The 15,815-nt window shown below is 40.9% G+C and overlaps 1 protein-coding gene across 1 annotated transcript in view; it reads left to right on the plus strand.

Annotated features, from left to right (window-relative positions):
- The window catches only part of FGF9 (fibroblast growth factor 9), a 32,142-nt gene extending 16,852 nt beyond the window's left edge, over window positions 1-15,290 (plus strand). Inside the window, exon 3 of the mRNA XM_059377770.1 lies at window positions 12,428-15,290. Within this exon, the coding sequence (XP_059233753.1) occupies window positions 12,428-12,673 (246 nt within the window). The 3' untranslated portion in view covers window positions 12,674-15,290. The remainder of the gene's footprint in view (window positions 1-12,427) is intronic.
- Window positions 15,291-15,815: the final 525 nt, after the last annotated feature.

The following is a 15,815-nucleotide window of genomic DNA, read 5'->3' on the forward strand; positions in this document are numbered from 1 at the left end:
TTCCTTCCTTCCTTCCTTCCTTCCTTCCTTCCTTCCTTCCTTCCTTCCTTCTTTTCCTGAGGATCCTGGCTCCTAAGCACCTAATTTCTGAAGATTAGAGGGCAGACTAGAATGGTTCCTGATCATTTTGTGTGTAAGTTTCCCTTTTTGATAGAAAGTGTTAGGGAGTCACACAGGATGGTAATTGTGCTTGTGCCTTTTTTTTTTTTAAAGATTTTATTTATTTATTTGTCAAAGTATGAGAGAGAAGAAGCAGGGGGAGCAGCAGAGAGAGATGGAGAACCAGGCTCTCCACTGAGCAAAGAGCCAGTTGCGGGACTTGATACCAGAACCCTGAGCTGAAGGCAGACACTTAGCCAAAGGAGCCACCCAGGAATACCCCCCAACCAATTTTTTTTAAAATAAATTTATTTATTAGAGAGTGGGGGCCACATGAGGTGGTGGGTGGTAGTGGCAGAAAGAGAGGGAGAGAGAGAGAGATAATCTCAAGCAGACTCCTCACTGAGCATGGAGCCCTAGGTGGGGCTTGATCTCATAATGCTGAGATCAAGACCTGAGCTGAAATCAGGAGTCAGAGGGCTTAACCAACTGAGCCACCCAGGGGCCCCTATGCTTGTGTCTTTTGATTGAAAAAAAAAATACATTATGACAAAACATAGATGAATTCATTAACATTGAAAAACACATTTGTTACAGAGCAGTTCATATATACATTTGAAAAGAACAGCATATCTGTGCAATGGATATCTCACTTAAGTAGTTGACTGGCAATCCTGACTAATGGTTTTTTTTGTCCTGAGCCTCCCTGCACACATGAAATGTTACATGTTTAATTTGTAAACTGGGCGGCATGAGGACCACCAAGAGAAAATAAACACTGGGGACACAGGCACGAGCTGACCGCCTCCAGGCACCCCCTGCTTCTTCCATGCCTCCCTTAGCTGCTACTTTCCCTCCCCGCCTCCTCCATCTCGCCTCTCTAGCATCGCCTCTCGCGTCAGAATGGATTGTTGGTCACACAGAACCTGAGCTCCTCCTCACTGGAGCCTGTTGCACAGACAGGTTCTGAATTGTAGAGCCTCCTGCTTCTCTTTTAAGTGTATCAGTCTCCTCTGATTCCTTGAATTAGTGATGCCAGATAGGCTGATCAGAATTGGGTCAGTCTCACTCATTCATATGTTCACTCCCACATTTGCTCACTCACTCAGACACATAATCACACCCTCACTTGCTCATACCCTCACACCTTCACTCACTCACATCCTCACTCACTTACACACTCAGACCCTCACACCTTTACCAGCTCATGCCTTCACTCATTCACACACTCGCTCAGTTTGCTCACATCTTCACTCATGCTCCCACTCACTTGCTTGCACCCTCACTCACACACTCACTCATATCCTCACTTATAGACTCACTCCCTCACACCTTCTCTGGCTCATGCCTTCGCTGGCCCATGCCTTCACTCACACACTCACTTTACTTGCTTACATCCTCACTTGCTCACATACTCAGTCACTTGCTCACACCTGTACTCACTCATCCTCACCCACTTGCCTATACAGTCACTTACACACTCACTCACACTTTCACTCTGCCACACCTTCACTATCTCACATCTTCAATCACACACACACACACCCTCACTCAGACTCACTTGTTCACACACTCACTTGCTCGCAACTTCCTTTGCTCAAATCTTCACTCGCTTACACCCTTGCTCACATACTCACTCACATCTCCACTCACTTGCTCACACCTGTGCTCACTCACATCCTTACTGACTTGCCTACACACTTACTGACACACTCACTGACACCCTCACTCTGCCACATCTTTACTGGCTTACACCTTCACTCACACACTCACACATATCCTCACTCAGGCTCAGTTGTTCACACACTCACTTGTTGACACCTTCCTTCACTCAAACCTCACATATACCCTCACTCACATACTTGCTCACATCCTCATTCACATACTCACATACTCACACCCTCAGTCGTTCATACCCTCACTTGTTCGCCACTGACTCACTCTTCCATTTACTCACACATACCCTCACTCACTCACTCACACCCTCACTTACTCCCTTAGTCTTCCGTGCTGGCTTTTGTGGAGCCAACAAACATCACTGGCACCACCCACTGCTAATACATGCTGGTCCTGGAAATTCACTTGCTCCTCATTATTTGCAGATTGTATATTTGCAAATTCGTGTCCTTACAAATCTGCTTGTGACTCTAAGTCATTAGTAGTGGCACTTGCATGGTCATCTACAGACATTCAAGGGAAAGCAGAAGGGAATGGCCTGATCGGCACGTTTCCAGCAGAGGTCTTGCCAGGTGAGGCTCTCTGCTCTCTTTCTTCAGCTCACACTATAAACAAATGTCCTTTGGGGGATCTATTTAGTGCCACGTTTTCCCTTTTTGTGCTTTTTTTTGGTGGTTTTACTGTTTCAAATTCCCCCCGAGGCATAGCGCTGGAGTGCTATCTGGTGTTTCCAAATGCAAGATGGCTGCGATGTGTCTTATGGAGCACACTAGATTAGTGAGAGAGTCTTGTGTGAGCGTGAGCTACAGTGCTGTTGGCTGTGAGTTCACTGTTAATGAATCTACAACATTAACTTAAATCGAAACCCACAAAAAACCAGCTTGATGAAAGTGTTATGACTGACTTGCGTGGAACCTGACCCGGTGTTTCTCTTATGAGCAGTGCATCCATATTCTCGACTTCAGTGTTCATGGTGACTTTAGAGAACAGAACTCTTGCAAATAATGAGATCAACTCTACATACAAATGCAGATGACGCCTCCTCTTCCCAGCTTAGAACTGGTCCAAGAACTTGCAATTTTGTTGGGGGTGGCAAATATACAAACCAAGAATTATAATTTAGTATGATAGAATTATGTACAAAAAGGGTTCCGAGAAGTTAGAGGAGAGAGCTTAATTCCAGGGCAGGAGAGAACTCCAGGATTTTTCACAGAGGAGATGGAGAAAAATAGGCAGGTGTCTTGAGAGGAAGGCTTGCGTGAAGGCAGCTTTGCACCTGGGCTCAGAAACATGGTGGCTGCTGGATATATCCTGATTTGTTATCTTTAATTCTGGTCCTCCTGCCGTGGTTGGTCCTGTCTCTGCTTCTGTTTCTCCCACCTGCTGCCAGAGGCTTCACTGCTGACATTGGAAGGTCTTTTCCGGTCACTGTCTTCAGCCATGGCATGGGAGGTGCCCTTGAGCCCCACAAAGAAAGCTGGCTCCCCTGGAGGCAAGGAGGAGCCGCTACCCTAAAGGCAGCTACAGTGGTGGCCCGGCCACCTCCTCCCTCTTGCCGCCCCCCCCCCCCCCGGCTGGGGACTGACGTGTACTTATGCAGAGACATCATTTCTCAGTCTGTTGACCCGTACACCTCCGCAGCATCCAAACAGGGGGCCGAGAAAAATGTCTGCTTTCCTGACACCCCCGCTGCCGAGGCCTCCCCCTCAGGATTAAAAGGTTATGGCGTTCAGTGGGAGAGACATATACAGAGCTGTCTTTGTCCTCTTCATAAATGCTTAAAATCCTGACATGAGTTGATCCCCACTTTTCTTACTCCTTTTTTGGTGTGTACTGGAATTCATGGAAATCTCCATCATTTGCTTTTTCCCTTGTAATGAAGCTCTCAAAGCTCAATGCAGTATTCCAAGAACAGACTTGCCAAGGTCATACCAAAGGCATCCCTTTCCCTGGGGTGCATGATGTGATTGCTTTGCATTGAATGATTTTTACCCGTTTAGCTGCCATGTGGCATTGTATGTTCTCGACGTAATTCTGTCCACACTTGGCCCTAGGTTTCATCCCTCCATCCTTTCCCCACACGAACTGCTGTGTTCGATATAGCTTTTCTCTTGGCTGTGTCAATGTGGCCTGTATTCTTTTTCATGATCTTTTAAGTTGATTTTCAGTTTGCAGTGTTTTGGTGAAATATTGAAGCCTATACTTGCACTTGGAAAGGTTTGAAGCTGGAGGCAAAGCACAGAGTAGTGGAAACCCAAGGATCATTTGCATCCCAGCTCTGTGGCTCACTGGCTGTGCGACCTTGGGCAGGCTACTCAGACTTGCTGAGCTGTAATTGTGGAACAGGACTAATGACAGCCACATCACAGCATTGCTGTGCGAGCCGAAGCCCATAAAACAGCCAGTGCACTGCTTGGCTCGCAGTGGCTTGTTAGCACAAGCTTGTCCCCTTAGCATTCCTTATGGATGAGTGTGAGGAACGCTGCCCCTGTGCAGCCTCTCAGACTCCTGACTGGATGTGAGATGCACAGAAAACGTGTTTCTCGCAAGTTTGAATTCTGGAACGAAGATGTATGACGAAGTCTTTGAAAATAGATATAAATCTGCTTCATTCCTGCATCCCTGGAATCATTCGTTGAAGTGTTAACCATAAAGCCTTGCTTATCAAGATTAATTGATTAATCAAGATTAATCAAGATTAATTTTAGATACTTTATTTTTATATGTAGCTCACTGTTACTTTATCCATATAGTTAAAGAAGTTTCTTTCTTTGGGATTTCATTCACTTTTGTATTATTGTAATTCTTCTTCTTTTTTTTTTCCCTATGTTCACATATTAGTGGATTCACCACGCTATCACAGCACCTGAAATGTCTACCACTGGAACTGTTTTTTCAGGATTAAAGCACAGTTTTAAAAAAGGATCTATGTCAGCGTATGAATTTTGTTTTGGAGCAACGGAATTCTAGTTGATGGTATTAGCCCTGATTACTGTTGGAAGTTGGTTGTCCCACTCTAGCCGAGAGAAGGGCCCTGAGAGAGACACAGTCACCTTTGTGTCGCAAAGAGGGAAAGACAGCAACACTGGGTACTTTTTAAGAGAGCAGGGCCATTTATATGTCACAAAGTCAGGGGTGGGAAGAAAAGTTTAATTCTAGAGAAATCTGGGCTGGCATGAGTATGGTTGGAGCTAGGAGCTGGGGACCCAAGAAGTAAGGGCGATGCCAGAGGCACGCTTTATCTCCCTTATGATTTTATTTTACGTAGGGTTTCTCTGTGGGTATTGGGTGGGGATGGGGCAGTAGGGCCCCCCCAGCATTGGCTGGAGGAGGGTGTTGAGAAGTTCAAGAGTTCGGTATTATTTATCTTTGAGGTTGCATTTTGTCTACCCTATGCACATGTCAGCTTTCCCATTGGGTTTGAGTTTGTTTTCTTGCAAGACTTGGTTTTTCCTCCCAAGTAAATTCTCCAGGGGAGAACTTATGATGTAGGGTTTGTGGGTCAGGCAAGCATTCATTAAATGAGCCATGTTTCTGGTGGCCAACATGGCAAAGAGGATAGTGGCAAGCTCCAAAGTGTAAGGACAAAGTAGGCAAGACCCCTTCCAGACAGGATCATTCTAATGGTCTCCCAGGGAGAAGAGAGAAGGGCCCCTCGTGCCAAAGGGATGTCTTCTTCCTTGTCCTCATTTCTTCCTTGAAATAGCAATCTCATTCCTTTGGCTGCTTCTGGAAGCATTAATTCAGTCTGCATTTCTGATCAGCTGTCCCCACCCTCTCTGCAGTGGGCAACTGGTGCAGCACACTTTATTTAGTTTCTTTCCCTATTTTCCTCCACAACAGTTTCTTTTTCCATTTCCTGTTCAATATGTCCTTCCAGAGTTCTTGTGGATAGCTCTGCTTTTCCCATTTTGAGGTTCCAGCACTGAATCACTAGAATCTTAGACCCAAAGAGACCTTAGAAATGTCTTAGTCCAGTTCCCTCATTTTACAGAAAGGAAATTGAGGCCCAGGATTATTAATCAACCCCCACCTCCCGCCCCATTCCCAGAGTGTGTGTCTGTGTTTGTGGAAGTTGGGCATTCCTTTACATAAGGAAATTCTACAAATCTTTTAGTTCTTCAAAAATAATCTTTGGGCTTCTACTGTCATTGTATTGGCTCATTTTTTGATTTAATTTTATTTCTACAAACCAAGTTCTTAATTTAACCCATTTTGTCTATCTTAGAAAACCTCTGGCACATTTTTCTTTTCCCACTCCCTAAGGTCTCTCTGATGGTTATCTTGGAAACAAAGTAGTTGGATTCAATTGCCTTTGTCTTTTTGGATCCCTTATTTCCTTAATTTCTCTGCCCAGCTGTTCAGCTTTAGGGGTTTCTGCTATTGTGTGTCCGTCAGATTCTTCCAGGGCCTTCCCTCTGCTCTGGGCTCTTCCCTCTGGAGCTAAGAGCGCTAGGAGCTATGCACGGGAGTTTTCTTCAGCGTTTGCAGGTCTTTGATGTATTTTTTAAGTGGTCACTGAATGGCCTGCTACTCTTACCAGATCATCCTGTAGGGTAAGAAATGTTACATGTGATTTCTTTTTACAATGGTATTCTGAGATCCTAAAAGAAGTTTCATGAATTTTTCCTGTCAGGGTCTCAGTGGAAGCATTAAATGTGCCACATCTAATTGTCCACATAGGGACACAAGCAATGATGTTTCTTAAAGTGAATACTGGACTTCTCGAATTTGAATCCTTGTGCACCTGGAGCATGGTTTTCTTTCCCCTGTGGGACTACATCTCTGGAAATGAGTTACAAATTGATGAGCTAATATGATTTGCTAAACAAATATCCATGTCTAGAGGCAGATTCTAAGGAAGGCACCTGAATTGACTAGCCTGTCTGTGGTAGGTTCTGCCCTCGGCAGCTTTGCTGGTACCACAGGATAGGGAACGCACAGCATAGAAAGTGTTCATGTGCCCCTGTATTCAGATGGGCCCCAACCTCTGAACCCCCAACTGCCCAAGTAAGCTGCTTCTGGAGAGAAGGTCATTTGTGTTTGTTTTGTTTAGTGTTTGGTGAGGGAAGGAGTGGAGAGCAATGTCAGAATTTTTAATATTCTCTACATTTTGATGAGACCGACAGAAAAATTGCCTGCCTCCTTGCTTCATTTTGTTTACATTGGCCAGACACAACGGATTCAATTGTTCCCACAATTCCAGAGGCATAGATATGAAAGCAGGCCCATCTGGAATAGTGGGAATTTGAAAGAGGTTTTGAAAGAGGGGGCTTACGGTGAGCCATGTCCAGGGCACAAGGGGGTTGGCTCTGAACTGGAGTCTAATAAAATAAGAAATAGTGCCCTCTTGCCTATTCTCCTCTGTGTTTGTTGCTTTCTGTCTATTTGGGGACCTCTCCCAGGAGAGAAGAGTTAAAAGAACTGGCTTCTTATTAATGGTCCTTTAGTCATTATATTTAATCACCCCGATCCTTGCAACAACTCCCATTAAGTCTTTACTGCTAGATTATTAATGAGGAAGAGTACATCTGTACGAGTAATTGTGGTTGAGGGAGGTTTAAATACCATGACTGTAATAAATGGGAGATATGAGAACGAGGGATTACATCAAATCATTAACTTACAGAATGTTTGGAAACTCTACTATCACGTTGGTTTCTGTAGAGTTGCTGACCTCAAATTTATGGGTTGGGCTAGTTTGCGCAACTAGTTTAAGTGACCCATTGAGTTGAATAAATGCAACCATTTTGGGTAGTGGTTAAAGCTACACCATATATATTTATAAATAGGTTTATAAATATGTAAACATAAATATATTTTTATATGCATATAAATATGGAAATCATGTTTTAAAATGATAGCATGACATAAGCCTATATGTTTTCCATGAGAACTGTTGAGCCTTACATTTTGAAAAATTCTGATTTCAGTTTTTAAGTGGGTATAGATATGAATTGGGCATAATAAGGCCTATGTGGATTACATATTTTCCAATTGTCTTATATTTTAAAGTGGTATCTATATGAGTTTATGTCTTATAACATTCCTAAGCATTCTCAAGAGTGTGCTGTAATTTTCACATTATTATCTCATTCTTTGGTTTTAATAGGATTCATAAAAGTTTTGAAGTTTTAATTTCAGTTTTTCCCACTGCTTAGAATTTGATGATATAAAATGAAAAGAGGTTTCCATAGTTGCTAACATTCACCAGATTTTGTTCCAAAGCATGGACTTTAGTAGACTTTTGAATTAAATCCACATTCTCCACCCAAGCCTAGTGATATAATCCAACAGTTCAAAGATAGGTATGCCATAAACAGCTATAGTTAAATAATCTAAAAAAAAATTAAAACATGGAAATACAATAAAACAAGAATTGATCACTTTATAGTGGAATACTCTATAAACTGTCTGCATTGGAAACATGTGGTGAGTTTTAAAACATCTGAGTTCTATAATTCTAAAGTGTAGAGTTGATTGGAAGGCAGAAGTTTTTTTTCCTCCTCTGCATATATAGAAGAATACAGGCTAATATGTTTTTGCTGTCCCAACTTGCACTCGTTTGCTTATTTTTAAATTAGAAAAATCACTGCAAGGTACAAATATAAAGTATAGTCACCTCGACTAAGTATTTTGTCACTGAGTTCTAAAGTGCAATCATAAAGAGAGCAATTCTGTAAATCTTGCTATTTTATCTGTCTGTCCAAAACCAGAAGTCACACATGAATGTAATCCCCAATAAGAGGAAGAAATTTTTTAAAAGCATATACATGGCATAAAAAAGGAACAGGCTCTTTAATTCTTAATGATCATTTTAATTTTTGAGGTACGTCAGTTTATCTGAGTGACATTATACTAATTGTGTTATAATTACAGGAGCTGAAATGTACCAGCGCTTTTTCAATGTAATGTCTGCACAATCTCATTTAACTTGTTAACTGAAGTCAGACAACCCTTCTGTGTAGGAGGCAATTGAACTCTTAACCATCACAAAAAGTGCTGGCTATAGATAATACTGTTTTAAATGGAATAATTCACTTCATTTTTCTGGGTTGCCTAGAAAGTTCTATTATGTGTATGTAAAAAAATGGTGTAAGAGCCTGCTAGGGGAAATAGAGCAGTGTTTTTTGAGCAGTGAGAAGGCTAGTTCAGTTTCTTCACTTATATCTTTTAAAAAAAAAAAAGTTTTTTTTTTAAATAAGTTAAAAAAAAACAACCTCTCAGAACATATACAATGAGAATCTTTTTTTTTTTTTTTTAAAGATTTTTTATTTATTTGACAGAGAGATCACAAGCAGGCAGAGAGGCAGACAGAGAGAGAGGAGGAAGCAGGCTCCCTGCTGAGTAGAGAGCCCGATGCGGGGCTCGATCCCAGGACCCTGAGATCATGACCTGAGCTGAAGGCAGTGGCTTAACCCACTGAGCCACCCAGGCGCCCCAAGAATCTTTTCATAAATTCTGAAACCAAATGTGTTCCCTTGCTAGATTGTGCTGTCCCTACCACTGGAGAATTTTGTTTATAATTTCTACCTAGTCAGCCTGCAAAGTGAATATTGTTTTCTAAAAATTACCTTTTGTTAAGGCAAAGAAGTAAGGAAGCATATATGAGTCTTAGAGTAACAATTACTTCATGTAATTCACTAGCGTAGTCTGCGAGCCCTAGTCTTTCCCTTGCTTGGCCCTCTGTTGTGCCTGGCCCTTTGGAAATAGCACCAGGAGCCAGTCTGGAGGAATCACAGTGCTTAGAGAAAAGCAAAAAATCCCAGAAGGAACTGGTCTCCAGAATGAAGGGCCTCCAGTAGGGCTCCTAGAAACTTCTTGCTCAAGTGGCTTTATTCCCATAATAAAGAGATCCTTTGGTACAGACCAGGGGCAAGACATTTCACATCTGGGTCCTGCTGTCCCATGTATTTAACAGGAGAAGTTGTATTAGCTCTTCTCCAAAGTTCCTCCCTGTTGTGAGAGGTTATGATGTTAACACAATATCAACAACCAACATAATGTCTCACTGCTTGTTTATGGAGGGCTTCATCTGTGCCAAGCATGTTCATTGACTGCATATTTGTAATAGCCCTCTCTCAAGATACTAACCTGCTTTAAAGTTGAAGTTACTGAGGCTTGTACAAGTTAAGTACGTAGTCGTAAATGTCCCACAGCTAGTGAAGGGCGAAGCTGGAATCTGCGTGGGCCTTCGACGCCACAGCTGGGCCCTTTACTTGTGTGCAAACTACCTATCTTCTGCTGAGGTGACATGTCTGTGTTTCTAATCCAACAAAGTCCATTTTACTATAGTTATGATAGTTCTATAAAGCAAACAGGACTAGTACGTAACTCATGGTTCCAAAAGGAGATAGAAGTGTTCTATTTTTTAAATGAAATGTCTGTCAGGTAATATGATTTCCTGCTGAGAAAAAGAAAGCTTCAATTGAGTTAGTTTTTCATGTTTTTTGAGGAACTAAATGTTCAGCATGCAGTTCCGTATGCTGGTCCATTTTATTAGGTAAAAACAAAAACAAAAACAAAAACATAATTTGTTTGGAAAACTTACTTAATCACAGCAAAACCAAACCAGACATTTTTAGCCAGGAATAATCTTGTCTGTGAGGAGAATATTTATTACACAGATGGAAGTAACGACTAAAATAGCTGGTAATGTCTTTAACACACTATTTTTATTTCGTCAGTCTTAATGGAGATGAAAGAGAAATCACATGCAGTCTCGTCCTCCAGCACAGGGGAGGGTAGAGGTTGTGTTTTCTCAGAAGACCGAGCCTTTAGGTTTCCATGTGGAGTGAGGTGAGGGGCTGTCTGGCCACTGCTCACCCCCTCCTTCTGAGGGTGGAGCTTCTCCTGGCACCCCAGTGGGTAATCCAGCTGAGAGGGGAGCTCCGCATGACTTCTCACTCCCCAAAATTCATTTTGTCCCTACAAACCCAACATCGGCATTCCAAAATTGCCCCATCGTTTCTGTCCTTGACAGACGTGTTGTTTTTCCTTTTGGCTTTGCCCTGTTTGATTTAAGAAAAACTTGTCTAGTGAGGTAATTTTGTGTCACAAACCCTTTCGGGGCTTGGAAGAGGAGGTGCCGGCAAGCACTGTGTGCTTTGGAGTGGGTGTTAAGCATTTAGTTCATGAAAGAAGTAGGGGAGCCGGCCTCACATTAGACTGTTGATTTTGTCAAATTCTCCCTCCCTCCCTTTGCTCTCCTGATTTACTCCATTGCGAGGACATGATGGATTCTCCCCAGCTGCCCTCTATGAACTCAGTGTACTAAACTGTGTCTCAGGTGTGTGTGGTGAAAAAGGACATCTGTATTTTGATGATGTCTAGTTTGCTGTCTTCTGGGTCTGAATGTCAGAAAGGGAAAAACGTCAAATGCCCTTATCTGTTCTGCTGTTTTAAGTCTGTGCATGGACATGTGTTGTTTTCTGGTTTGTTTTCTTATTTATGTAAGGTGCCAGAGGGGCAAGAGCAAGGGGAATATTTTTAAAGGTCATTATATGTTCATTTTTTAAAAGTACCATCAAGGAAGGTATTGATTTGAAAAGTTGTGGTCCAGTGGTAAAAAGAGCAGAGGCCATTCAATTCCGTTGCCTTGTTTCTCCTTCAGAGGATAGCATTTGTGACTTGGGTGTGCTCTTGGTTTTGGGATGTAAGGTGTCTGTTGATTCTGGTCACGACTACTGCCCATGAGACACATGACTGCAGGAGCCGTGGGTCGTGGGGTTAAATGGGACCTAGAGTTTTATAAAGCTCAGGTGGAGGGAGAGGTGTAATACATTTGCAAAAATGTGGAACCTTCTAACTTTGAATGTAGGAATAAGTACAGCTTTTCTGTTGGTAGCTGTGTGCCTGAGAATGTGGCTTTTTAAGTTGGGGGGCTCTTTCTGTCTAAATTAAAGGAAGTAGGAGGGCAACAACAATTGTTTTTACTTCTTTGTATTCAGGAAGACTCAGTCACATAGAAAGCATTCTATCTTGAAATGTGGACCGTGGATTAACTGCATCAGAATTCCCCCAAGGGCCTGTTAAAAATGCATATTTCCAGACTTTCTGGATCAGAATTTTAAAGGGTTGGAGATTGCAAATTTGCATTTTAAAGAAGCATCCCAGGTGATTTCTTCCTTAACCCTGAAGTTTGAAAAGCACTCTTATGGAGTGGTAAGTAAACTCTCCTGCTTCAGAGGGCAGAAGATATCCAACCTCAGTGCTAATGTTGAGCATGTTGGTCTACACTGCAAGTACTTTATAAAGCATATACTAAAGATGAGGCCGTTATCTGAACTTTTGGCTTCGGCTAAGACTCTCCCTCGCAGGATGCTCGCCATCCTAATTGCTGCTGTAAAAATGAGAACAACTCATAGCATTGGTCATCCTTTGTTTGGCTCATTCAAATAATGGGCATATGAAAAAAAAACTCTAACTAGAAAATGGAATCTTTTGCACTTCAGTCAGCATGAAAAGCAATTAGCATGTAGTTAAGTTTATACAGTCCAGCACTTTTGCAAATACACCACAATGGTTAAAATGGGTTAAAATCAGTGTTTTCTTACCAGAGTTATATTATGTCATGATTAAATATTGCTTTAAATACAGAAAGCAGGTATTTTGTCAAAATACTTACCTTTTTGTTTGTCTGTTTTAACAGGAAAAACTAACCCAAGAGTGTGTATTCAGAGAACAGTTTGAAGAAAACTGGTATAACACGTACTCTTCGAATCTATATAAACACGTGGACACTGGAAGGCGATACTATGTTGCATTAAATAAAGACGGGACCCCAAGAGAAGGAACGAGGACTAAACGGCACCAGAAATTCACACATTTTTTACCTAGACCAGTGGACCCCGACAAAGTACCTGAACTATATAAGGATATTCTAAGCCAAAGTTGACAAAGACAATTTCTTCACTTGAGCCCTTAAAAAAGTAACCACTATAAAGGTTTCACGCGGTGGGTTCTTAATTGATTAGCTGTGTCATCACACCAGCTCCACTGTTGCCAAACTTTGCCGCATGCATAATGTACGATGGAGGCTTGGATGGGAACATGCTGATTTTGTTCTGCACTTAAACAGGCTTGTCCTCCTGGAGGACCGCCGCTGCCCACTTGCTTGATTTATTGTGAGAGGACGAGAGGGAGACTGAGCGGGGGTGTGAGTGTGTGCGTGGATGAGTAGCAAGGGAGTTGGAAGAGAGAAGCAGAAGCAGAGAGGACCGCGGCCTGATGCATGCTGGGATTTAGACGCGCTTTTACATTTTTGATCAGTTGTACTTCATCTTGTATCAGCACAGCTGCCATACTTCGACTCATCAGGATTTTGGCTGGTGGCCTGCGCAAGGGTACGCTGCATTTTCAAAGGCATGGAGGGTGCAGTCTTACTTAAAGGACTTTTTCAGTTCATGCTCACGGGTGGCATCCCGGTGAATTTAAAGCAAAGACCTCTTAGTTTAAAAAAAAAAAAAATTAAAAAAAAAAAAAGGAAAAAAAAAGAAAAAAAAAGTTAAATTTATTTATAGAAATTCCAAAGGCAACATTTTATTTATTTTATATATTTATTTATTATATAGAGTTTATTTTTAATGAAATATGTACAGGCCAGATAGGCATTTTGGAAGCTTTAGGCTCTGTAAGCATTAAATGGCAAAGTCCGCTACGAACCTGTGGTAAATTCATGCAAGTAAATATAACGGTGCATGGATATGAGAAATTCTAATGACCCTAATGTACTAAAGGCGACAATCTCTTTTGTGCCCGTATTATTGTAAACTTATGCACATCATTCATGACACTGAGTATTCACTCTTCAGACTGCTTGTTTCATAGCTTATCCCAGAGGATTAAAGAAAAACTGGGTCTCAAACTTTTATTCTGTGTCTGTAATATTTCCTCTCTCATAAGTGACTTATTCCATCATTGTAACTTCACGGTTGGAAAATACAAGGGTTGGCATATATCCTACGTGTTTAAACCTATTGCAGAATATACCAAAGCTGAACAATTAACTATGCTTTTATTTTAGTTGGCCTCCAGGACAACAGGACTAACATCAAACATTATACTGATTTAGAATCCTCAAAAAGGGGGAAAAAAAAAAGAGCTTCTGTAGCACAGATTTAAAAAAAATTTTTTTTTTTTAAGGGACAATAGGTTAAACAGGATCATTCTTGGAGACTTTTTATTTGTACACTTGGCTATCAAATATGACATTATACAAGCATCATAGGGGTCATTGTAACGTCTTTTATAGAAAATTGCTTTTGGTGTGAACCATCATAATACATGGGAATAAATAGCACCCTTCACGTAAAACTTGCAAAACGAGACTAATATATCTTCATCAGTAATGACAATGAGGGGGGAAAATATTATACCTGTTGACTGTGTTTTGTTTTTAAAAATGGTCCTCACAGCGCTCAATTTTTTTAGAGGGGAGGTTACTATATAGAATATCTTTTACAAGGCTTTTATAACATTTTATGCTGAAAAGCATAAGAATACATATTTCTTTAGTAGCAATAATTTTGGAACTTGCCCTTGGGCAAGGAAGACTATTTCTTACTATATACTAAGGAGAAAAGAGCCAAATTCTTAAAGCAATATTTAAGAAAAAGGAATTTATAACAAATTCTCATACCACATATAACACTTTCTAGCCAGTTATGTTGGGAAATTGAAAGTGACAGTTAAAAAATGTGTTAGGATTTATGTAACTAATTTTAAAATTTAATATTCCAACTTTGTTTTGCTCTGATGCACATTCTTTATGAAAAATAAAAATATGTCACTGTTGAGTTAAAGCTGTTTTGAAGTAGAAGTGCATGACTTATTGCCATGAGCACATGTGGCCCTTCTATAGCCAGAGTTCCAATATGTAGCAAAGCCCTCCTGCTGATGTGCATTAAGGAAAAACTAAGTCTAACGTTTGGAATTAAGAAATATTTGGGGGGAGGGGACAGAAGCAATGTAAAATAGTTGATTTATGATAAACTCAGAATGTCCTCTTCATTTATTTTCTTGTTTTTTTCTCTTTCAAAACAGAAATTACATTTAATTCCAAGATGTAGTATTTTTTATTTATTACTTAACCCTTTGCTGCTGCTGAAATGTGCACATAATCAGGCTTTCGTTTTTCCAAAAAGCATTTGCTATTTTTGGCTGAAAACATTAAACATCTGACCACAGGGAAGAAGCAAGTTTCTAGGATGTCATAGGTACAATACTTAGCACTGAAGAAATTGGTTTTAGGAGGTAGCCAAAAGTAATCTTAAAGTAGCACGAGATGCTAGATAATCGGCCTAGAGGAAAGCAACTGGTTTGCGAAAAAGATTAAAATCTCCATGCATTCCTAGAAAATGCTACTTTAATGTCTACTTTTGGACTTATTTTGTTTGGGTACCCTTTTCTTTTTTCTTTTTTTTTTTTTTTTTAAAGAAAAACAAAATGTTATATGCTTTTGGCAATGGATACAATAAACTGTAATGGTTTGTAAATAAATAAATATTGACTTATGCAATTTATGTAAATAAGTGTTCTGGGAGAGTAGTTGGCTCAGGGTTTTGGCTGGGGATTGTCCTGTTGGGCATTAGAGCGGGTGGGTTTGCATCCAGTTCTTGTCGTCAGAGACCCAAAGCCCATTGGATGGCAGCTCCGAGCCACTGTGGAATGGGTGGTTCCAGTTTTCACAAACAGATGCTCAGATAGCCAAACCACTATCTTATTGGTGCCAGCACTTGCACCTTGGTCAGAGACTTAGCGGGCATGGACTGAACCACCCTCCCATCTGTCATGTGAATGTCCCCAGGCAGTGTGAAGGACATACTAGGTCAGTGTTGGGGAACCTGTCCTGCCAGGTCCTGTGTTGTAGATAAATGAATGGCTTTAGTTTATGGTGTTTTCCTTCTATTTCATCTCATTAACACTACAACATTGTGTTATTTACTTGATAATCTGTAATTGTATGTAAATACATACAGGATTATGTAATTTGTGTAAATACATAATTACAGACTTTTGAAAACTGGTATTTTTTACTT

Source organism: Mustela nigripes, chromosome 15, assembly GCF_022355385.1.
Source record: "Mustela nigripes isolate SB6536 chromosome 15, MUSNIG.SB6536, whole genome shotgun sequence".
Taxonomy (NCBI): Eukaryota; Metazoa; Chordata; class Mammalia; order Carnivora; family Mustelidae; genus Mustela; species Mustela nigripes.